At 33.6% G+C, this 25,705-nt stretch overlaps 1 protein-coding gene across 1 annotated transcript in view; it reads left to right on the top strand.

Moving 5' to 3' along the window:
- LOC115219454 (multiple epidermal growth factor-like domains protein 6) overlaps positions 1–25,705 on the top strand; it is a 374,545-nt gene that overhangs the window by 347,335 nt on the left and 1,505 nt on the right. Inside the window, exons 32-37 of the mRNA XM_036509123.1 lie at positions 13,499–13,677; positions 14,612–14,747; positions 16,855–17,004; positions 17,212–17,263; positions 20,764–20,804; positions 23,016–23,141. Of these exons, the coding sequence (XP_036365016.1) occupies positions 13,499–13,677; positions 14,612–14,747; positions 16,855–17,004; positions 17,212–17,263; positions 20,764–20,804; positions 23,016–23,141 (684 nt within the window). The remainder of the gene's footprint in view (positions 1–13,498; positions 13,678–14,611; positions 14,748–16,854; positions 17,005–17,211; positions 17,264–20,763; positions 20,805–23,015; positions 23,142–25,705) is intronic.

Below are 25,705 nucleotides of genomic sequence, written 5' to 3'. Positions count from 1 at the left end.
CAATCTTCTTATGCGTTAGCATAACATATTCTTTTCTGTAATCTGTGCTCGTCTTGGTTTTGATGCTGCATATATGTGGCCATTGCATCTCTTCCCTATTTAAATATTTGAAAATCATTCTGTAGTTTTAAGAAATGTAGAGAGTGTTTATCATATTTCATAACCTAACTTGTTCGTAATACTAAGTACTGATTCGCAACCTCACAAAAGTGAGTTTGCAATTTTTTTAGTAGACAAGGGAAATAATTAGACAAAATGCTTCCACTTTTATAAAAAGATGAAAAAAAGATAGAAAACTCTCCATACAAAAAGTCTATGTCCCTTTACGTCCAATTACGCTGGAGCTCTGGGTAAAATGCTATAGTGCATGACCATCATTGGGACATAAGTAATGTGTGTGCAAACTCAGAATAGGTAAAGGTAAGCGTGCCAAAGTTTACTGCACCTTAATTATGTAGATTAAGATAGTTTGGTATTGGATATTTATCGTGTACAGTGTTCCTACTCAACTGAATCACTGTCGTATGTAGACAAGGGAAATAATTAGACAAAATGCTTCCACTATGTCCATTTACGTCCAATTACGCGTAATAGTGCATGATGATCGTTGGAACATAAGTAATGTGTGTGCAAAGTTTGGTGAAAATCGGATGAAAATTGTGGAAATGTAAGCGTTAGTCATTATACACACACATATTGTGATTTATATAGGTGGATAGTGGAAATAAATAAATAGGAAAAATCGTTTCACTTTTATAAAAAATATTAAAAAGTAAGGAAAACTCTACACACACACATACTGCGATTTATATATACTAGATGACGAATGTTTCGTTGGATTCTCTGTTAATTTTATAATCATCAATGCTCACATTTCAATGTAGCACTAAAGATGAGTTACAGCAACAATAATATTAACAAAGTAAGATTTACTATAACAAGAAATGATAAGAAACCATAACCATTAACAAAGATGGAAGCTCGAGAGTGAATTAAATTTCCTATTTCATTCTTTGCTATTTAATACTTGAATGAATGACATGTTTATTAATCTTTTAAATTAATTTTGCTTTGTTTCAGAACCAGCGTTATATTGCTTGTCAAGGTATGTATTATAAATTATATTGATAAAGAAAATAATCATATTGAAAGTTTTGTGCGAATCCTAATTTCTTTAGGCCTTTCAATAAATGAAATAATAATGATTTGTAGGCACGTGGAATTTCGTCATGCACCATAATGAACAATAAACGTTAGAGTATAAAGTATATTAACTGTTTTTATGAGTCAACACCATGTCTTCTGCCTTAGCTGTGCTCTTTACTTTTACCTTAACGTATATTATGGTTGCATAACGAAAAACTACGTACCTACAAGTCATTAATGCTTACATACCATCCCCAGGAATGCGTTTGATGTGTACATTGGTATATCTGATTACTTAACACTTTGGTATGCGGTGGATATATAAACAGTGTGTTCGGAGGCAAGAGTGGGTTAAATGTCTGCTGATGAAAGTGCGAAAACTTCCTAAATATAGTATATATACTCATTACCCATTTTTGTCTCCGATCTCATTGATTACATCTGACATCTCGGTACAAAAATTTGTAGCAAAAAAAATCAATGCTGGCTATGATTTCTGTAGAAATAACCTTAATAAAATAAATGAAATAATATTTTCCAGGTTTTACTTTGTATTCCATTTCTATATATACCATAGTCATTAGAGGTGTAACTAAAGACGAATACTCCATAAATGGTTACCAAAGACCGGTACCTGATTTATATTTCTAGATATTTACTTTCATCTGTACAGAAAACATCCGCTCTAACGAAGAACTTTCATGTTCTCTATCATGGATTTCCCTCGTTTATATTGGGAACTCCGTTGTATAATTTACTGTACTACATGTTTATATCGTTTCTCTGTATACGTGGTATGTATGCCACGTGTGTGTGTGTGAGCACGCGTACGTGTGTGTGTCTGTGTGTGCATTACATTTTCTGTCCTGCTAAAATGCAACCTTAGAAAGAACGGAGACAGAGAAAAGTTTTATTAGTGCAAGGAGCGATGAAGTGAAGATTTACGGGACGAGGCATCAGACAGGCAAGGATGAGAAAGAAACACATCAAACAAAAGTGGAGAAGAAAAATAAGACAGGCAAATGGCGGGAGGGCAGAGAAAAATTTCACTTGCACATACACAATTATGCTCACACACAGAGAGGCACACACAAACACTAATATACGCACACATACTCAGATATACGTCTGTCTACTCACAAACGTATACGTATCTACTCATACGCACAAACTCAATGTTGAAACGTCGGATGCAAACTGAAATCGCATGCAAAAGAAAAAATGAACTCTAGTTTATCATTTAGTTGTTCTTTGAAGAATATTCATATATGATATATCTTATATATCATTGACATCTATAATTATCGAACATAGCTCTATTTTCCAATGGAAATTACTTATAATGTTAGACTCTGAAAGGCAAATCTCATGGCTCGTAGTTGAAGTTTTAGAGCTTATTGACTGTGGGAAACAGAACGTACAGGACAGTGCCAACCAGATTAGTACAAATGACAACAAACAGGGTTAGATATGAACAGAATGCAGGGAATATTATAATATTTCTTGAAATTTTCTTTTGGGTTTTATTTTATACTTCTTTTATTTAAATAGGTCCTACACAAAGTACACTGACAGACTTTTGGAGGATGATTTGGCAATTAAAATGTAATACTATAATCGCATTAAACGATACGATTACTGCAGGAAAGGTATGTTGTAAGAAATAAATATTTTAGCTATAATTTTATTGAAATGATATCATGTCTATCGGGGAGCTTTTACAACAGAAACATTCCTGGTTAAATTACCTTTATACATATATGTATGGATGTATATATTATGCATGCACACATAAACACAAACACGCATACACATTTATATAAGCATGCATACATACTCGCAAACACACACACACACATATATATATTTAAATGTATATATATATATATATATATATATGTGTGTGTGTGTGTGTGTATGTGTGTATGTGTTTGTGTGTGTGTGTGATGCGCTTACGGCTTGAATTTCGAAGAAATTTCTGTATAAAATATGAGAGTTCCAGTTTGATCCCACTGCTTGCTATATTTGATCAAGCTTCTTTGCCTTAGTCTCGAGTCGATCCAACGTTGTGAGGGAACTTTTTCAGACGGACATTATTTAGAAGTGTAGGGGATGGAGTGCACTTGTAATTAACATGCCTAACATTGGTCAACTGTTGTTACACAGTGTCAAGTTGATTTCTACCTCATAATTTTATGTCAAAGTGCTTATGCCTGTGGTCTTATAATGTATAAATCTCTTCTCCTTTATACATCTTTTCAGCTTGCTCCTCTGCTACAAATGGTTGTATTAGATTATGTTGCAGATTACTGACCTCACTGGGTGATAGTGATCTTGCCGTAACTCGTTGAAATCGGATTCACAACTCCCCAGCAGACAACCAGTAGAGGGAATGTAGATGTTAAGTTTTCATTGCTCGTCTTTAAGCAGTACATACATAAATAAATACACAAAGATGTTCGACTCTTGTAACATACTGTCCTTTCAAAAATGTATGGAGATAGACATGTGTATAAAGTTGTATACATAAATATAGACATCCAATGTTACAATATATACAAACACGGCAGAAGTAATCGATCAAAACATAAGATAGTAGGTTTGAATTCCTTAAAACTTTGGCAAGTCTTGTGATTACGATGTTATATTTTATTGGGAAGAATAGAATTTTCCAGTAGCATTGAAATCTATTAAAGAAACGATAATGGAAAGCTAAAGAAGCAAACGAAGTGTGACGTTACTGTTTGAATGTTTAGCAGTGTTGATGGGATAAGTCTGACGTCGATAAAGAGGAAGAGTTTGTGTTTGTTATAGCTCTATATATTAGTTCTTTGATAAGAAAAATACAGTACAGATGTATTGTACCGTAAAACTGCGATAGGACGTCTCACTATTGAACGATAGATTATGAGTAAGAAGAACCAGGTATGCATTGCAATAAAGTTTCATTGTAATTTTGTTGGAGATTTTATAAAACTCATGATTATTAGGGATGTCTCTGGATCGTAAATTAAAAAAGATTTTAACAATCAGTATTTTTTTTAGAAGTAATGAATGACAGACTAAATCATAAGATTATTCCTTTTATACTTTTGGTTCGTAATTTTGTGGGTAATGTGTGAGTGAGTACTTAATCTGATCAGTAAATCATCTTTGGTTAACAGTATTATTTGGATATGAGTGTAGTATCACTGAAAATATGCTTGCTACAAGATATGAAGTATATCCTTAAGGAATGTATTATGGACAAGAATATAGGAAATAATTTTGTGGAAATTGGACAATTTATGCATAACTTTTCATTTATATACATAATCATATATGTCTGTGTGTATATTTAGTAGAGTCTAAGACTTCCCGAATAACCATAAGTTTCAGAAAAAAGTATAAAAACTAGATTATTCACTACCTTAAGATGCTATCCTATTGATATGTTAAACCGTTAATACATTTAGAATGTATGGAGACTTCTCCTGAATTACACTGGTAATAGTGTGTTCATACTTTACAGATTCTCAAGAATTTAGTTTTAGGATTATAGAGAATCTAGACGCTAACGATAGATATACATATGCATAAACATGAATAACTGAATAACTATACATACATAGACACGTACGTACATATATGCATGTATATATACGTATATATGTTTGTGTATATATATATATATATATATATATATATATATAAATACAGGGTGATTCAAAAGTCGCCATACATAGGAACAATTTATCTTTTTATAAAAAACAGTTTATAATAACAGATTTTATTTTATTAACAGGCTGTATATGGTTACCGTTGTTTTGAATTTTTGAATATACATTGCAATACGTTTTCCCACTCACTGTGAACTCGTAATAGCACATTTGGTGATACGTGTGCAAATGAGTTGGTGATACGTTCCTTCAAATGATTTATGTCTTTTATCTTGCCGCGATACACCATGCCTTTCAAATGCCCCCAAAGATAGAAATCAAGAGGGGTCAGATCAGGGAATCTAGGGGATCTTGTAAACTTACTTATAAAAAGATAAATTTTTCCTATGTACAGAGACTTTTGAATCACCCTGTATAATATAAAAGTATGAATCAAAGTTAGGCAAATCAAGTTCATATATACATATATTCAGCAATAGACCCAACATAAATGCATTTCTTTAAGAGTATATTTAATTCATTAGACATATTAAAATTATATAGGTATATAAATATAATGAAACTATAAAGAGTAATCAATACATTAAAAATATGCATATAAAAATATATAAATATATTAATATGCATTAATAATATATTGAAAAAACAATTACATGTATAAATCTTCTTATAGATTATAAAACAAAATCATAAAGAGTTAAGAGTCTAAAGAAGAAAGTTTGGATATTAATAATCCAGTCAATAATCAAATGGCCTGTTTCTGGAGATCCGGTTATCTATTCATATAAAAAAATATTTATATCTATTATTGGACACCTCCTCCTTCATGAGGGAAAAAATAAATCTCTAAAGAGATACACATATACTGTGTGTTCATGAAAACGCAGTTTATGTGAGCCACTTTAGAAACTTAATAATAGATATTTATTAGTTGTAATTATTTAAACCTGTTTAGATCCCCTACATATTAGAAATCAACATTTGCCCAGAGTTCCCATCTACTCTTAAATATGGCATATATTAAAGGGTTCAGGACACACTTTAAACAGACCTTTTCCTACATTAATGATCACTTCGTCATATTTAATTGTTCACACACAACACTTTACACTCAAGTACTTTCCACATTTCAATTCTTATATAAGGACCACATACGCAATACAGTTACTAAAAATTCAATAAATTTGCTTATTTTCAATAATTTGAAATGTTTGATTATAGAATGGACATACTCTTTATTTTGGTTTAATTATGAACATATTAAAGAAGTATATATTTTGCAGATGAAGTGTATGCAGTATTGGCCAGATGAAGAGAATAATGAGTCATTTGGAACCATCCAAATTACACATATCAAGACAATGTATCATTCAACGTATATACACCGAAGTTTTACTATTTCGAAGGTAAGGCATTCCATAATATCTCATGTTATATAAGAGTGATGTTTCTTAAAAGGACTAAAATAGTAGCAGTGTGAAATCAACGTTCATTGAAATATTTCTAAATTTTATTTGAGAAACATTAACAAGAATGATGAAATTCTGGAAGACCATTGAAAAATTTGTAGCCTCATATAAAATTTGATTGATAAAATAAACAGAGAAAGTAGAAATATTTTTCCCTTTCTACTTTTACTGGTTTCTGACAATAAATGCATCTCCACTCTACACTTGATTTATTTATATAACATACATTCAACACTACATCCGGAGTAGTCTGTATCGTTTTATACATATTAACGAAGAATATAAGTAATTATTTGAGTCTGGTGCTTACTTTACCGCCTACTATTTATTGTGCCAGCAAGTTGCAGGATCTAAATGGACATAACATTTATAGACATGTACATACGGATAGATAAATGGGTTTGCATACGGTAGCGTCTCATACATGCAATTTAATGCATGTAAAACTTCCATGAAATTATACAATACAAGCAATTAATAAACACAATTCTGCGTGCGTTGAACATAGAAACAAGCAATGGTGATAACCTTAATAGTATCAAATAATCTAATTTTGGTACTTTAAAGACAAGTACTTTCCCCATTTCAATTCTTATATAAGGATCACATACGCAATACAGTTACTAAAAACTTAATAAATTAGATTATTTTCAATAATTTGAACTGTAGAACTGGCTAGATCTCTTCTCCGAAATCATGGTTTAGCCCTTACTGCTGGGATAACGTGTCTTGTTTGTTTTACATTCCAACTAGTTGCTATTGTCTTCTAATTGCGAACATTTCTCTTCGTTACATTTCTCTACCAAATATATTACATATCTGAGATTGCATACATACATACATACATACATACATACATACATACATACATACATACATACATACATACATACATACATACATATTGTCATTAAGAAAGTCCTTTCTCAACAATATCTCGAAACAGTTTGGTTGAAAAATTGGAACAAAAACAGGAATCTCTACCTCAATGCATTGTGACTGAATGCAGTAAAGAGATAATACTCTGCCAACATCAACATAAAACATATGCAATAAACCTGAAAATTTTCACTAGAGCTCTAGTCAAAAACTGCATAATGGGAAGCCAATTAGAAGGGACTTGTATACTTGTATAAGATGCTGACATTTTACAGGAAAACACTAATAAGTATATTCAAAATTATTATGGACAGCCAGATTGACACACCAAATTGGTTTGCTATAGCACGAACGAAACTCGTAGCCAACAATGAAATCACTGAGTTGCCTGAAAACTATAGGCCCATTGCTAGCCTAAATAGTATGTGTAAAGTGTACACAAGTTGTTTCAACCAATTCCTCCAGAATCATTGTGAGTCCAACTGATGTGCAAGCTGGTGGAAAGAAGGCTAGATGAGGATGTACCGAACAAATTCTGATAAACAACGTTGTACTGTCTGAAGAAAAAAAAGAGTATGTCTTCAATATAGGAAGGCATTTGACTCTATTCTCCATTAATGGCTGCTGAAGTGTCTCCGTTACACAAAACTGCCTGTTACCTTAATTGCTGCCATTGAGCGGCTCATAAAGACCTGAGTCACAATCTTCATACTCAGGACAAAGATTGTCTCCAATGACATAAATATATCAAAGGGAATATTCCAGGGAGACAATCTCTCTGTACTTCTGTTTATTTTGGCGTTAAACCCATTGCCATTCCCGCTGCAAAATTAAATGGCTACATGCTAGGGTCTGCAACTGCAAAGGTATTGATGTAAGCATAATATCTATGTGGATGACCTCACGATTTATGCTAAGCATGTTAACGATGTCAAAAAACTGGAATAAATAACATTTTCGGTTGACATAGGAATGGAATTTGCCAGAAGAGTTGTTTGTATTTAATTTATGAAGGGGAAAAGCAGTCTTTCAGACACAAAGCTGTGAATCAGTGGTCTCACAATCTCTGTCCCAAACACGGAATTTTACAAGTACAACGGTATTGATGAAATTATTGGGTTGGTGCATAATTATTGCGGCTTTTTTTTACAACAAACTTTATACAACAAAACCAATAACGATATTTAACGAAAACATCTTTAAATGACGGTCTGACTGTCTGCCAAGCAAATGGGAAGCGGAAGCAGTAATTGAAGTAGATGGTGAATATGCTCCGGAATAATCATTTAAAGATGTTTTTGTTACATGTAGTTATTGTTTTTGTTGAATAAAATTTGTTGAAATGCAGCCGCAATAATTATGCACCAACCCATTATATCATACCAAGGTACTGTAAATAAAGTGAGAGTGATTTAAGAATATTACACAAGGCTTAGAAAAATATGGCAGTCCGAATACTCCTCTTACAACAAGACAATATGCTGATTCCAAATTTGGGCTAGTTGACTGGTCTGTAGAAGAAATCACTCTATAGGCATTACGACCCACAAGGTTCTAACATCAATTGGAAACTTCCACAAAACTAGCTCTAACTAAAAAGAGATAAAGGAGGTAGGGGCTTGAGATCAGTGCAGACAGACATCGAATGTCGCATAAACTCTCTCAAAAAGCTTTTGCTAAACAACAGCATAAAAATACATTAAGGGTTACGTGTGCTCTTTAGGAAGTACTGTGTTCCTAATAACCTCCCATACAACCCCAAATCAGGGAGACGTTGGTAGCTCTCCTTATGTTATTGTTGATTTTCTTCAGTATGCGTTTGCTCGCTAGACCGATCTTGGATTTTGCCGGGTTGACAGGCGGCTTTTGAGGTTCGAGGCAAAGTTGGGTTTATGGGCTTTGATAGTAATGAAGGTGATCCTTTTAATTAAAATTTCTACCCTATCTTCAATATCTAAGTCGTTGGCTAATTGTTTGGCTTCATTGTTGGTGTTGTACGTATATGCCGAAGCGAGCCTATAGTTCTGTGTAATATTGTTTTCTAACAGCCCGTCATAAGTATGGGTGTCTATCCTATATAAATGTTTAGTCCTATCTGAGAAGATTAGGCACATGTTGGAATCATTTTAGTAAATTAATGTCGTCACGAAGCTTACGTTGGAAGGAGTAAGAGGACTTACTGAATTTTTGGCTGGGAATAATGTCCAGTATGTCTGCTTCTAAGGGCTCGAGGTCCTTATCTTGGGTGGGCACTTCCTAGATTTAATCCCGTATGCGTTGTTTTCTGGGCATGGCGTGATTAGATCGCGGTAGAAGGCTTTCTATCGCATTCCTCTTATTAGATCTATCATTTTTCTAGGAGCGCTCGAGTGTGCAGCTCGTAAACTGGTGTAGTGGAGTAGCCGAGGTTTAGTGGAATAGCCAAAGTCAAGACTCTCCATATTTTTGAGAGACTAAGTGGTTTCCTTGAATATGTAGAAGCTTGGCCTGCTGGACAAATATTTAACACAAACCACGTGGATCGAGATGGATCGTCAATAAATTATAAATCCGAAAAGAATCACAATTTAAGTTATAGAGCACTAGAGTAGGACACATGAAATGAAGAACTTCATACATTTTACTACAATTTGACGATATTTCATTCATTTATTGATTCAGGAATTCACCGTAGAATTCATTTATAGTAACCTACTATTTTTAGATATCCACATAAAACAATACAATTCTGAGATAACGGATACTTGGAGAAGACTTTATATTAGGAAGAAAATTATGAAAATATTTTGAGACAAGTATTTTATTTAAAGGAGGTTTAGCTGCTGTTTCTAAAACATGCCACTACGACTTTCTAATGCATATCGCAAGCATTTCATGTATATTCAGACATGAAATTCAGTTATGTTGTGACCCGTTATCTAAAGGGGGCTCAGTTTGATACATTGGTACGGGGTATAAAACTGAATCTTCTCTAAGTTTGGAGCCTTACAATAAATTTAGTAAGTATCGTTGGAGAGATCCGAGGAGAGAGAGACACAGATATAATTTGGCAACGTCGTTTTCATGATAAAATACCTATTTCCTTTGAAACATTATATATCATTTGAACGTTCGGGATGTGAACTTTGTTCTCATATCTTTTAAATCAAAATCTGACACTTACTTAAGATATCAGAGTCCCCCGAACGCCCTGGTATTTCCACCCATATACAAAGTTTATCCCGTATTTCTTTCTTTTTTTTTTACTTCTGACCAGTAGCCCTCAATCTAGTTCAATGAGCGTGAGCGCTATAACTTAAGTTCTGTCAATAGTTACGCATGCATGTAGAGCAATGTTTTAGGTTTATTTTGATATAAATATCGATAGTGGTAGGTCAGATAATCGTTACAAAATATAAAAGTGTATATCAACACCTGTTAAAATGTAAACGTTATGATAAAAAATCCGACTGTATTCAAATTGAGGGAAAAAATTCAAAAATATCACATCGGATTTAATGGAGGAACATGGCCTAGTGGTTAGGGTAGTGGAGTCGCGGTCGAAAGATCCCGGATTCGAATCTCAGATATATGTGTTTATGAGCGAAACACCTAAGCCCCACATGGTTTCGGCAGAAAGTAATGGCGAACATTTGCTGACTCATTCGCCACAACCTTCCCAAACTTTTTACTGTTGCATCTAGCAGCTCACCTGTAACGGACCGGTGTGTCATCCAACTGGGGAACATATACGCCAATGAAACAAGGAAACCAGCTCTTATGAGCCAGGCATAGCTCGACAAGGAACAAACAACAACAACATCGGATTTTAATAGAATAACATATTCATTGCACAATATAATTTTTATTGACAAAATAAATCAATATTACTATAAGAAATAAGAAACTAACTTGTACAAGAATATGCGAGAGGTAGAATTCATACGTCGCTCAGTTCACATCGATAGGGAATAAACAACATTATCAGTATGACGATTGCATGTTAATTTGGGACTCTAAAGGCTCTATTTAACTCAATTTAGTGCGAATTCTCGTAGAAATGTTTCCTTAACAATTAATTTGTTCGTTTCTTGAAACTGTGAATCAAAATCGATATTTCAGTCCATGAATTCGTCTTGCGTATGACCTTTCACCGAGTGGAAATCTATCAGTTTCGAGAATAGCATCAATATTTTTTAATTGTAAAGAAAAAAAAATGTCAGTACGCAGTCCTCATTTTTCACTTTGCGCTTTTTCGTCATACTTTGCCAGGATCGGCAATGACCACGATGATTTAGTAAGAAATTTTCATTCTGATGGTATTACAACCTTAAAGAAATTATGCTATTTTCTCAATGAAAAGTGATGATAAAATATTTAATTTTTATATTTCTTAACGATGATCTGACCTACTACCATCAAGTTTTATATCAAAATAAGGCTAAAATATTAATCGACTTGCAATTATAATTTTAAACAAAACCTGAGTTATGGCACATGAGCGCATTGAGCTAGAGCGATGGCTGCCATTCAACAAATAAAGAAAAAGCCGGAACATACTTTGAGAATACATGAAAATCCAAGAGTGCTTAAGACACACTGACATTATATGTAACTGTCGGATTGTAATTAAAACTATATGAGAAGGAAGTCCACATCAAAAGCATTCAAATAGTATATAATTCTTTGTGGACAACATTTATTTTGACATGAAATTAATAAAGAAAATAACGTGCTTATCGTGTTTAAACTGTGCTTGTTTCCATTGTACAGTGTTCTATAATGACACCTATTACAAGTGGGTTTTCTCTCCAAATAAATGTTTCCATGAAGTATAAAAACAAGAATCTGTTATATTGTATAATCTACCCTATAGAGTAAAAAGAAATTCCACTGTCAAACGGCAACTCACTTTGTGAACGTATGAGGAAACATAAGCAACAAACTGAGGAAAATTCTAGAGTAACTGCAACTTCAAAATTTTGTGATTTTTTTAATTGTTCATGAGATGAACCAAAATATTGCTAAAACTAATCAACTATTTAATGATAGTCGCAGACTGAAGTCAACGATTTACTGAAATGAATAAACGGTTAAAAATTTCTGGACAAACCGGTCAATGAAAGAAAAGGAATTGAAAGCAATGATCACAGAATTAATTTGTTTTTCGTTTTATTCTCTAACAAACAGTTAACATAATTTTACACTAGCACTCGTATGTGCACACAAACACGCGCACAAACATATATGTATACGTGTATATAAATATATGTATATATGTGTATGTGTGTGATCGTGTGCGTATGTGAGTGTGCGTGTGCCTGTGTGTGTGTGTGTATGTGCGCGCGTATGCCTGTGTGTTTGCATGTGAATGTGTGAGTGTGTGCGTGTGTGAGTGTGAGCATGTGTGTGTGTGTGTGTCTGTGTCTGTGTGTGTCGTTCGGTGGGTGCGTGTGTGTGTGCAGGTTGAGTGGCTTAGAGCACTCACGATCGCGTTATAGTGATTTTGATTCCCAGACCGGTCCTGAGTGTATTTTTGAACAAAACATAATTTCACTTGCTTCTCTCTGCTGGGCATTAAATAATGAACCCTGTGACAGACTACGGAAGAGTTACGTTTGCCTGCGGCCTAGACAGGTTGGGTGGTATCATTTAAAATGTAGAAGAATATCAGCATCAAAACTGTGACCAGCGATGTACAACAATATCCGATAGACAGGTCGACAAAATTATATACACACTAGTCATTTCTCCCGAAAGTCTTCTTCGGACGGGACTATTTGATAAATAGTTACACATTCAAAGACTTATTTATAACATTCCAATGACACATAGCGGTAACAGCAATCAGATTTTATCTTTTAATTAATATAATAGCATCTCTGATATATTCATAATTATTCTACATTGGCATTGCTTCGGACTAGGGCATTGCTTCGGATAAGGTCAACCTTTGATCATGACAGACATTCAAGCATTCACTACCCTGCCTTTTGTATATCCACCACTACGCTACTCAATGTTTTATTTATAGATTCTGCAATTTGATTTGATTGAGTTAGCTGCTTTTTCTGGATGCTTGAGTGATTGCTTAAATGTTCCCTCGTTTTAGGTTGTAGGTCCGATTTTTCTCATTGATGCAAGCACTAATATAGTTTAAAGTTTACATTTAATCAGAAATATATTATTTCGTTTTGAAAATGTTATCGAGGTATGAAACGATTTGGTTGGTGTTTAATAATATAAAAACTCTCAAAAGTAACATCATTAAAAAGTATATTACAACAGTATTATGTTGCTTTATATGTGCTTCATTATATTCGCGCATCACAATTCTTTTCAAACATTTTTTCGTTTTATTTACAGACTGATGTTTATTTACAGACAGGTGTTTCTCAGAATGAAAATGAAAGTTGGACAATCGATCAATTCTTCTTTAGAAAATGGCCAGATCATGACATTCCACAACATGCAGAATATATATTAAACTTTATACATGCTATTAAGAGCATGGATATAAAATACCCTGTGGTCGTACATTGCAGGTTTGTAACTATAATTATTTAAACCTGATTTATATTTTATATATTTATATAGATAAAATTATATTTATAATAAGCATAATTTATACTCTGTATAGAATGATATGTTGCTTCTCTTTTCCCAATTTCTGAAAGAGGATCAATACAGGCAGAGATGAATTTGAAGCTGTCTGTAAATATACCCACGTAGCGTTGTTTATATTTCATACTACTCATTTGAGAAGCGAGAAATAAAAATAATGCTTATGAATGTGCGGTTGTTTAGTTGTCTGTGTTTTAATAACATCATCTTAAAAGTTTGAAATGTTTTGTTATTATTCACTGTGCTTTGTAGTAAAATTATATTCCTAAGGTGTAAGATTCCACGAATATTTTGCCTAAACTGAACCAAATGGTGTTCTGAAAACTGTTACTACGTATGCCACCTTTTGTTTAACAATAACATTTATAAAGTTTTCAGAATCAACTTACGTTTAATCAAAGAAAACATTTTAACTCATAACATCACGTCAACAAAGAGGTCAAATCTACAAACCGAGATAGTTTAAGAAATAGAAACAATCGCAGAGAAATTACCAAGGGTTGCCTCCTAGGTCATAATAATGTAGGTATATGTGATGTAGTGAGTCAAGAAACTTTAACTAACATTGTCATAAGTCAGAAGAATCTGTGATGTTGATAATGATTGTTTTCACCCCTATAGAAAATTTTTATTTAAAACTGTTTTGGCTGATGGTACGAAATATAGTGCTAGGTACATTACTGCAAATTTAGGATCCCATTTCTACTAACATTCAACTCTTCTATTTCCCTACTCTTGAGTAAACCAAAATAACTGGTTTATGTTCTCTAAGCCTAATCCATGTATTTATTTTGTTATTCATTAAATTGTTGGAAGCAATCATAGACATTTTATTGTCCTTGACCCTTCTTTCAGTGCTGGTGTCGGTCGTACCGGAACTTACATTTGCATTGACATTCTTCTCAATGAAATGTTGAGTGGTGAAGCTATTGATGTATTGGCATGTGTTACGAAGCTTCGGGAGGAGAGGATGCATATGGTCCAGAAAAGGGTGAGTTAATGACAACGTAAATAAGAAAAAATACTTAGTCTAATAGCTTGTAACTCTCAGGGACTCTCCCTTTTATGGGCTTGCTTTCATCTTTTCTTTCAGCGGCAATGGTCATTGCTGTTATCTTCTATAATTTGGCTATTTCTTGAGAGGCGGTGAACTGGCAGAAATTTCCAATACCAGGGAAAATGGCTTGCAGGATTCGTAATTGCCTCTGCACTCTTATTTCAAAAGTACCTGTTTGGTGTTGAGATTTAATCTTTTTTCTAACCCTCACATTTCTCTCTTTCTCTTTCTCCCTCTCTTTTTCACTAGTTTGTGCTTTCCAATCAAAATTCCAGTCTTGTGGCGTTGTGACCCACTGGGATTTATATTAAGAGTGCATGTGTCTGTGGAATACCATTACGTTTACTCTAATTTTATTTGTTGGAAGTCAGTTGCTTATCGTCAGAATCAACAGAGGAAGCAGCACAGAAATTCTGAAGTATTTGTGAGTGAGTCGTTCTTCAGTTATAGCTGTTATGAGAGTATAGAACATAACTATTGCTACAATTCCATAGTTTGTTTTGAGTTGAGACAAGTTACCATCAAGACACATATAATCCCTGAAACAAATTTATCTCTCATAAAATACGATAATTTTCAGTTCTGTATTTAAGAGATGAGGAATTTTGTACATTATTTACATTTGACGGATATTTGTCGTCATCTTCTTTGTTGTTAACGCAACGTTTCGGCTGATATACCCTGCAACATTCATCAGGTGTCTTGGTGAAATTTCGAACCTGGGTTCTCATTCGTACACACACGCGCGCGCACACACACACACACACACACACACACACATATATGACAGTTCTTTAAGTTTCCATCTACCAAATCCACTCACAAGGCATTGGGTACGAAGGTATAGTAAAAGACACTTGCCGAAGATGCAACGCAGTGGGACTGAAACCGACACTATGTAGTTGGTAAGCAAGCTACTTACACATGTTTTTGAATTCTACTAAATTCCTCAACAAATTATGTGCCTGGTGACCATGGGATTGGAAAGACATTGCGCCTCGGTAAAATATTTCAACTTTAGTTTTTATATTAAGTCATGCATGAACACTGAGTGTTTGTTGAAGGTTGTTGTTTTGCATATAATCCTCTCTAGAGAATAAGAGCGCGCGTGTGTGTTAATAAATAACTTCTAGCCACGGAAGCAGTATTTATACCGAATGATAATCTTTATATTCTAAATAAGGAGGATGTATTGTTAGAACAACGCATTACTGCGATATTCACCTTCAGAGAGAGCCTGTAATATATGTACAGAGCTAAAAGCACAGTGCAATTGACAAGGATAAGTAGTGGAAATGCTAGCAGAGGACAATGGATAAGAATAAGTCGTGGAAATTCTAGATCACATAATTTCAGTAGTAGGAGATCTGCTTAGTGTGTACCAGCCAAATCTCATTACCAACAATATATGTCGAAAAATAGTAACTGCTAAGTCACTAAGATTTCAGTTAGCCGGCTGACACTTGAAAAAAGAAACCATTAAATCAGAAGCAGTATTAATATCAAACGTTGATGTATTGACTGGCATGTAATGGCCATGCGCCTGCTGCTGAAAAAGGACCCGCCACACATGCTACTAGATCACGATTACTAACGATATGTCTGTGCTTTTAGCACCGTGTGTCTGCATGGAATGACCTTTCAGAGCAAATACTACAGTAACACGGTATTCTAACAAGATATTCGCGTTATGTAGTATATAAATACTGGCATTATTTAATACTTTTAAGACCTTCTCTATCTTCAGATACATATATTGTTGGAAAACGTCAAATCCACACCGTTTCTTACATTCTCATTCAAACCTCAATTTGTAACGTCTAAATACGATTTATATCAGTTCAAACTAATAATTGTATTGATCTCACCTAATCACTTCATCCTTCAAAAGAATATTTGCATGAAACAAAGGAGTTCTCTTCTCTTTACCAAACTTGTGACTACGAAACATAATGAATGATATCTATATCAAAATCCATTGTTTACTGACAACAGTGTTCGTGCAATTTTAAACTGATCCGTCTCTTTTTCTTTTTCGTAGATACAGTTGGAGTTTATATATGATGTTTTAGTCGAGAACATTCTCACCGGAGATTACGACATCGATGTCAGTAACATTCCAGAAGAATTCTCTAGAATAAAGGAAACTGATAATTCATCAAGAGTATCAATTTTGGAGCATCAGTTTCAGGTAAGCCGGAAATGTAATTGCGACTGAAGACGTGATCAATTCTTATTGAAATCAATAGAAAAATCAACCATCGATATGCCTTAATACCCTGTTTCATCATAATCTTATATAGTTTATATTTCATAAATATAATTAATTTCCCGTGAATGTATGGATCTAATATTTGTATTGTTTAAACTAGACATCCATTTTCTATATAATTTCAAGGATGTGATTAACCAAGTGAACATACATGAATCGAACTTTGCTTTAAAAGAGGGTAAGTTATAAATATATACAAAGTAAATAATAAATGCATGGCAGTATTCATTGACACCTTTCTCGTTATAGTTTCTGAGTTAAACACATACAAAACTGGTGCTGTTTACTGATAAAGATAAACGCCTTAAACTATAATATTATTTGAAGCATGAAATCTTCGTTTCAATCGGCTTATGTAAATTACAGCATAAATTCGTAGGAATTAACTAACACAGATATTTACAGTGCTTTTTCCACTTGAATACAAAGCGAAGGAATTTCAGTTTTATTTCCAATTCTTGTATCCTCTAAGTATGTATGTATGTATGTATGTATGTATGTATGTATGTATGTATGTATGTATCTATGTATCTATCTATCTATCTATCTATCTATCTATCTATCTATCTATCTATCTCTCTATCTCTCTATTTATCTATATATATATATATATATATATATATATATATATATATATCTGTCTATCTATCTATCTATCTATCTATCTATCTATCTATCTATCTATCTATCTATGCATCTGTCAGTCTGTCTGTCTCTCTTTGTCTGTCTGTCTGTCAGCCTGCCTGATTACCTGCCTGATTGCCTGCCTATCTGCCCACCTGTCTGTCTGTTTGTTTATCTGTATATATGTATTTTTCAAAAATACGTACATACATTGTTTGCATATAAAATTTTATACGAAACTTACATATGTTGGGCAGCAAAGCCAGAGGAAAAACATTGGGTGACGAAAAAATGGCCGTAACAAACATTAGTTCCAGGGTCAATTAATGTGTTTAACGAGCCTTTAGTTCAACCGAGTAAAATCACCCTATCTCCATTCCGTTTCATACTTGGCATTTTGAAGCAGTTTGTTAAAGCTCTGGATAACGATAGACCACACTTTCATTGTATCTGCAACACAGTATTTGATAGATCTCAAATCAGAATCGAAGATATGAACTTTGCAATCTCTATAACTTGCATTGAAACAACAGTATGAAATTCATTTTAATAGTTGTTAATGGCATTCCGCGCAACAAGAAAGCAGCCACATATGCCAAAATAGTTGACAACTTGCTGGGGAACATTCAAAATTTGGGAGCAAATATGAGTATAAAGCTGCACTATCTCCACAGTCACCTTCCTAAATTTCATTAAATTTTTTGTGACCCAAATCATGAGCAGTGAGAACGCTTTCAAATGACGCCACTCCGCTGGCTAAGCGAGCAGGCCAGCAGGGATCGCCAACCCCCTCCCCCCACCGCGATTCTACGACCGCGAGTCCGCTGCCCTAACCACTGGGCCATTTCGCCTCAGCATACACACACACACACACACACACACATATATATATATATATATATATATATATATATATATATATATATATGTATGTATGTATGTATGTATATATATATGTATGTATATATGAAATCAAATAATGTTAAGGACGACATATTTGAGTTATATTTATTTTCAGTAAAGTCAATGACAGGGACGTACCTATAATGAAATTGTTCACATACCACTTATAGTTATTTTCCATCACCGAAAAATGCACTATATGTAAATAAATATTACACATTAACACGCCCCAACCCTATTCTGCTTTCTGTCCCTCGCTAGTTTTCTCCTTCTCTGCATATATATATATATATATATATATATATATATATATATATATATATATATTTATATATATTCATGTATGTATGTATATATATATGTACACTAATTTACTAATTATTTAGTCATTTTATTTCACTTACATTACTCTGGAATTGTTCTATGAACCCATTATGTAAACAATTCTTAACATAATGCATGAACAGAACCCCTTTCCTCTGTTCACCGGTATGAGATATAGTAATCACAGTCTCATTACTGTCAATTGTATTTTTACTATTATTTTAACGTGGAAAATTTTCATTAACTTTTAGTACATACTTTTATTGTAAGTAAAATATATTAGTATTCGATAGAAATGCATAAGTGCAATTTTTATTAATATATCAATGTCATCTGAAACATTCACTATTATCAGGACCTTATAAATATTTTGACACATGTACATTCATGTAACTGTTAATACGCATTTCGGTAAAGAAACATTAACTTTTCAAAGTTGTACAGACTGGCAATATATAGATATTGGTAATTGACTCGACACATGTACGTATAGAATACTAATTCTACCGAACAGATTTTGACGAAAAGAAACGTTAGCTCTAATGAAAAAATGAAAGTTAAAAATTGAATAATGTAAAATAAAGAAACTCACGATATTTTCTCTTGCGCAACCAACTACGCAATTTTGAGGGGAGGAGAGCAAGTGAACTACATTGATGGGACTAGTACTTTATTTTTCCCAACCCGAAAATGATAAAAGACAAAGTTGACCTCAGTGACATGTGAAATCTGAATGCGTCAAAGATTGCACCAGATAACCTCCTGAACAGTTTTACAGCACAAATTATTAATATGTACAGTTCTCTCATTTGCTATAAATTGTGGACGAATTAATGTAATAGTAATATACTTTTCCTCCCTATATTCCCAGTTAATTTCCATAGATATGTTTAATTTTAATTTCTTCTCTAAATCAATAATCATCTGACTTTTCCAATCAATTTTTCAGTCAGTGCTCACATCGAATCCTGAGAACATCCTGTGCAAAGTTTTCACAGATTTAGAATATTGTTACAACATCTCTAGTGTTATATAATAACACATCGTAATATAAGCAAGTACAACATAGCAGATTCGAGACATTGAATCATTTTGAACCCTCAAAACATATAGCAATGATGTTTTTAAGCCATAGTTAGTAACAAGTGCTGCACTTTATGAAACCGTCATGCTTCTCGTCACACGTCTCTGTTCTTGTAAGAAAAGAATAGTATGTTTGTGATGATGCACCAAAGGACAAATCGTTGATGCATAGGCTAACCAGTTTGCTGGGGTTTTCGTAGAAATTTGTAATGATATATTCTAATAACAAGTGACAACGTGATCTTCAGCGTCAAGAATACCAAGATCCCTAGTAATTCTTCGAGATAAGATTTGCACAATGTACCATCCGAAGAGAAAACCTACACTTTCTACTTTCAGAGCTCAATTTCACCATTTATCTTTTTACTAAGACAAATATGTTCATTGTTATGTTGGGCTTGGTATAAACAAGATCAAAGAAATCTTTTCTACGTTTCTGATGAAACAATATCTTCTTTTTATCAGTATTCAGATTTGCTTTTAAATAACATCGTGACTAAAACATTTTCAGCAAAGCTTAATACATTAAGAATATACTTTATAACTGAATAAGTTTTAACATGTTACACGTATAGTGACGATCAGCATGCATACCTCTGTTCTATTTGAAACTGGACCTTGTATGCATAATAATTCTAAAAATCTATTTTATGAAATTCAATAATACAGGTATTTATCATGCTCTATGTTAATTTTCTAGAAAATAATCGTTTTACTTTGGTTTGTTTTTTTCATAAATGGAAGATGAGTTAGCGAAATTCAATATGAACGGGGTATTCATCGATGTAAGTAAATTATTATTTTTCTTTTAAACTTTCAACACTCGCTTCTCTTCTGCATAAGTTAAACTTTTCTTCTCCCTCGTTTATTGATATTTTTACTTCTGTATGATGGTAAATCCGAAAATAGTTAAATAAAATTAAAACGTATATTACATACCTTCATTTCGAATTCTTCTTTTTTTGATATTATTTTACTTGAAGAAAATAGTTCCTGGCTACAATAAATGAATATAGGTAACAAAATAGAGATTCATTCACTCCTATCGTTTACAGCATTACTGAGTTTAACATAATCTCTCAAATATCTCCCTCATTAACCTATACTCTTTCCATCTAAAGGCATCGTCATAAAATATTCCAACAATCTTTAATACCTAAATCATCAGTTGTTTCGCTTTAATATTATTTTCTGAGAGCAGAACAATTTCAAATATAGAGATTTGTCAGATCTCCGTTGATTCAGGTGATAGGTTATGGTCATATCAGTGCCTAAATAAAACGCTTCTATGCTGTCATCACTTTGCCCATCGTATATGTGTAATTTATATACATATTCCTGTTACAAACACGGGTCCTTTATCCATGCACATTACGAACGAATCTGTTTCTTTGATATATATATGATATATATATATATATATATATATATATATATATATATATATATATATATATATATATATATATATATATATATATATATATATATATATCTACGGAGCAAATAATTCAGAAGAAAATATTTGCGAAGTTATTATTAACTCTATTATTGTATAGTGTAACAATTTCAAAATGACAACACAATTAATAATATAGGCGATTGCAAGCCCCCAAAAGTCATTAAATAGCGAAGGATAAAAATTAATCAAAGGACATACTAAGTATGGATACCTGCTGGATGTAACTGTCAAATCTCTTATTTAAATCGCTAAAATACACTATTTTTAGCAACATAAATCAACCAAATGTTACACTAGATAATAATAGTCAATGATATCTTCGCAAATATTTTCTCTTGAATTATTTGTTCTGTGTTGAAATTATTTTCACAATGGTGGCTGCCATGATTCGGCGCAAAACGATTCAGTTGCAGCGTAGACTTCAACGTGACGGGTTGGGGCTCTCCTTCATGGTAACGCGTGCTGAGGGAGGTGAGACTATATTGCCAGTCCAGAAACCGGTCCACGTGAGTCCAAATACTTGAATTATGCTGAAAGATTGTCTTAGCCCGTTTGCCTTCGGGCGGTTGATCTCTGTAGTTATTATCAGTGTATCATGGCGATTCAAATATGAGTTTGACTGTCATTTCCAGCAGGTAGACATATATAGTATGTCCTTTGATTAATTAATCTATATATATAAAACTGTAGTTGTGTGAGTGTCTGTCCCCTTCGATTTAGATTCCTAACTACTCCCACATTTCGCGGTCCAGTTTAACCAAATTCGGGTATCTTATAGTCGTGATTCATATCGAGCCCGTCTGAGTATTAGCGCGCGTCTACGATGAGTCTACGATTTTAAAAATAATTTAACATAATTTTTTATTCCATTTTAATGCATATTTTTTCGTGTGTCGATGGCGGCGGAGTTGGCGTCCACGCTCACACCTGCACCTGTGGGGAAGGGAGTGTAAGGAAATCAACGTCGTAATGCGTTGTCAAGGAGACCAGCGTTCTTTTAGAACAACGACTTCATGGCTTGAAGACACCAAAACAGAAATGGCTAAGAAAGCGTCTACATGAGTCTACGATTTTAAAAAATTTTACCACCATTTTTTTCCATTTTAATGCATTTTTTCGCTATTATATAAGGGAAGTAACTCTCTAAAAATGTCTACGATGAGTCAACGATTTAAAAAAAAAATTACCATCATTTTTTATTCCATTTTTAATGCATTTTTTGCTATTCTTTGCTATAACTCTCTAAAAATGCTTATATAGTTATTTCCCTTACAAACCCGAGCAACGCCGGGCGATACTGCTAGTTATATATATGCATGTGTGTGTGTAAGCTTGTGTGTATTTGTATCACACTGTATCGTATGTGTGTACGTATATTAGTGCTACACTTGAGATTTTGGGAAGACGTCTCTCACATAAAAAAGGTACTTTGTTGCAGTAAGACATAATACAACATGAGGCGATAATAGTTCTCCCTTTTCTTTGCTTGGTTTCTTTGTTTTATAATTATCTTTCGTTTTTTTTATGTATATAGGGGCCTTCATGTGAAAATGAATTTCTTGTAACGGAAATACCAGAAGAAGGTAAAACAGTATATTTCCTGAAATGCCTGATCAACAAAGGTTATCTCAATATCGTAGCATTCTTTGATCCAAGTGGGGTAAGTCTATAAATGCTTTGTTTTCACAATATTTAAAGTTATCAATGACTATCATTGTTCCTAATTTATTGTCCAAATTGTAATAATTCCAGCAGTTTCTTTCTAGAGACACTGTACAAATTGAAAGCTGATGGCTTGATCGTTAATACTAACTTTATATTAGGCGGAGAATTTCAGGTTGTTAGTTATCAGATTTTGTTAGTAGAGTTGTGTCCCCATATTAATCTCCTAAATGTTATAAAAAATTGTAATATCAAACATCAGCAATAGTATATCGGAAGGGCAGTAAAACTGGACTCTATGGATGCAAACTGAAATTAAAGCGGTAACAAAGAACAAAGGGCCAGCACGCAGTCCCGGTTGGTTAGCGCTCTCTTTTAAGGGATTCTCGTCTTTTGAGATAAATATGTGTTGATATGCTGTGCCAGTAACAGCTGAATATTTTATATTACGTCACAGGTTCTACGTTAATAGCAGCAACTGGAGTAAATGAAATACATTACATTACTCCAAACGGAATAAATCATTGTTATTTAATTACAGTTAATTACAGTAAATAAGGAGGTGAACAAGCGGAATCGTTAGCATATCGGACAAACTGATTAATGGTATTTGTTCTTGCTTTTATATTCTGTATTCAAACATCGCTGAAATTAACTTTGCCTTCGATATTCTCGTGGGGTTGATAAAATAAAGTACTAGTCAAGTACTGGTGTCTTTCTAATGATTTAACTTTTCACCTAAAAATTGCTGCCCTTGTGTCAAAATTAGAAACATTTAATTACAACTCATACGACCGAAATCCACCCCAGATTTCTACAATGGGCTGTGACTCTTAGATACTTTTGATGTCTTGCGTTTTCAATATTTTAGGTAAACAGTCAACAAGAAACCACTCCCCCTCAGACGTAACTCATTTTCTGTTGTGTAGACTTGATCAATGGGAAATGAATTGCTTTAGCCCTGGGGCCAGAATCCGCCCGTGTCTGGAACAGAAACTATGTCCATATTAAAAAAAATAGTAGGCCACACACCTTCATCGTCTTAGAATACACAGTACTCGGCGGGCACAGAATTATGGGAATCACAGTGGAGTGATTTGGAATAATAGTAGCAATTTTTATCTTCTTCCACCTTGCAATTACTGAAAAAATAAATTTATTGAGAAACGTAAATTACGGCAACAGATACTTTGTTGTACGGTAGATTGTATCACACTTTTAGCTTTAAATACCTTTTAAAATCAGCCCACCTGCAAGGTCAGTAAAACAAATACCTTGTTTTCTTATAATTTAGTTATAGAAGAATGAATAGAACCAATGATCTTTGCACGTTTTCCGAAAAGTGAACGGACTGGGCGAAGGATTTTGCACGTTTAGAATGTGAAACACTGCTTGACACACTACATATTTCACACAAGAAATGCAGAAATATAGATGCATTAAAGGAGAACAAGCGGAGAGCGGATGAAGGATATTAATTCAAGAGAGCAGAATGTCTTGTAGTACAGCAGAAGAGACAAAGGGGTGTTAAATGTTATGTGTTATCTGAAAATTACTTGGTAATAGGTTATCGCTAAACGAATCATTGCCGATTGTTTGAACGGCTTTAATTTTGGATGCAATGTAAGATGCTTGTGCTTAGTTGTTTCAGTGTTTCCTATAAAACAAGCGAATAACTTGTCTGTAACCATGTTGTAAATTTATTGTATAGGTGAAAGTGACCAAGTATATCAGCATTGAATAATCTCTTCAATGTTATTATTCAAAGAAAAAAATGTCTGGAATCAATTATTTAGATATAGGGCGTATCGTGTCTCCGTCCACAACATTTAGGAGAAATCTGTGGTACAATCTCCATATAGGTGTGTGTGTGTGTTTGTTTGTGCGTGTGTTTGTTTGTGCGTGTGTGTACATGTGTGTGTGTGTGTGTGTGTGTGTGTGTGTGTGTGTGTGTGTGATGTAGTCATTACTGTTTTAATTGTTGTTCTGTTGGACGTAGTAGTAAGATTTTTGGAATATTACCAGAATTTCATGTCAACCAGTATTAATAGACTAAGGCTTAGATGAAGACCCATAAACGCAAGTTGCATAGGCGTGTCTATTCATTATGATTCTGATCCAAGAAAAGAGAAAATAATATAAATGAAAGAACAGTAACTTAACTTTTCACATGCAATACACAGTCGGCAGGAGAAACGTGTAATAATATTATTTTAGTGAACGTTCTGAAGCAATAACTGTGAGGTAATAAATAAGCGTACATATTTCTACTCCTTCTGAGGACAAAGTTTTGGCTGTCAAAAATGAAAATGTTCATCACGAGGAACGAGATTATTGTAAACAATTTTTCCTCTTAAGGTATTGAACTTGATAGTGACAATCAGTCGCTGTCTGAGTCGCAGAAAACGTGCTTTTAGCAAAATAGGACAGACTGAAGCCTGTTGAGAGAGAGCGGCAGAGAGTAACTGGGGAAAGAGAGAGAGAGATAGAGAGAGAAAAGGGGAGATGTGAGAAAAAATTCGCTATAAACGAAGAAATTAAAAAGGCAGTGCAATGCGGAAA

This window comes from Octopus sinensis, linkage group LG14 (genome assembly GCF_006345805.1).
Source record: "Octopus sinensis linkage group LG14, ASM634580v1, whole genome shotgun sequence".
Classification (NCBI taxonomy): Eukaryota; Metazoa; Mollusca; class Cephalopoda; order Octopoda; family Octopodidae; genus Octopus; species Octopus sinensis.
Note: the sequence above shows the minus strand (reverse complement) of the source record. Positions and strands in the feature narration are given on the sequence as shown.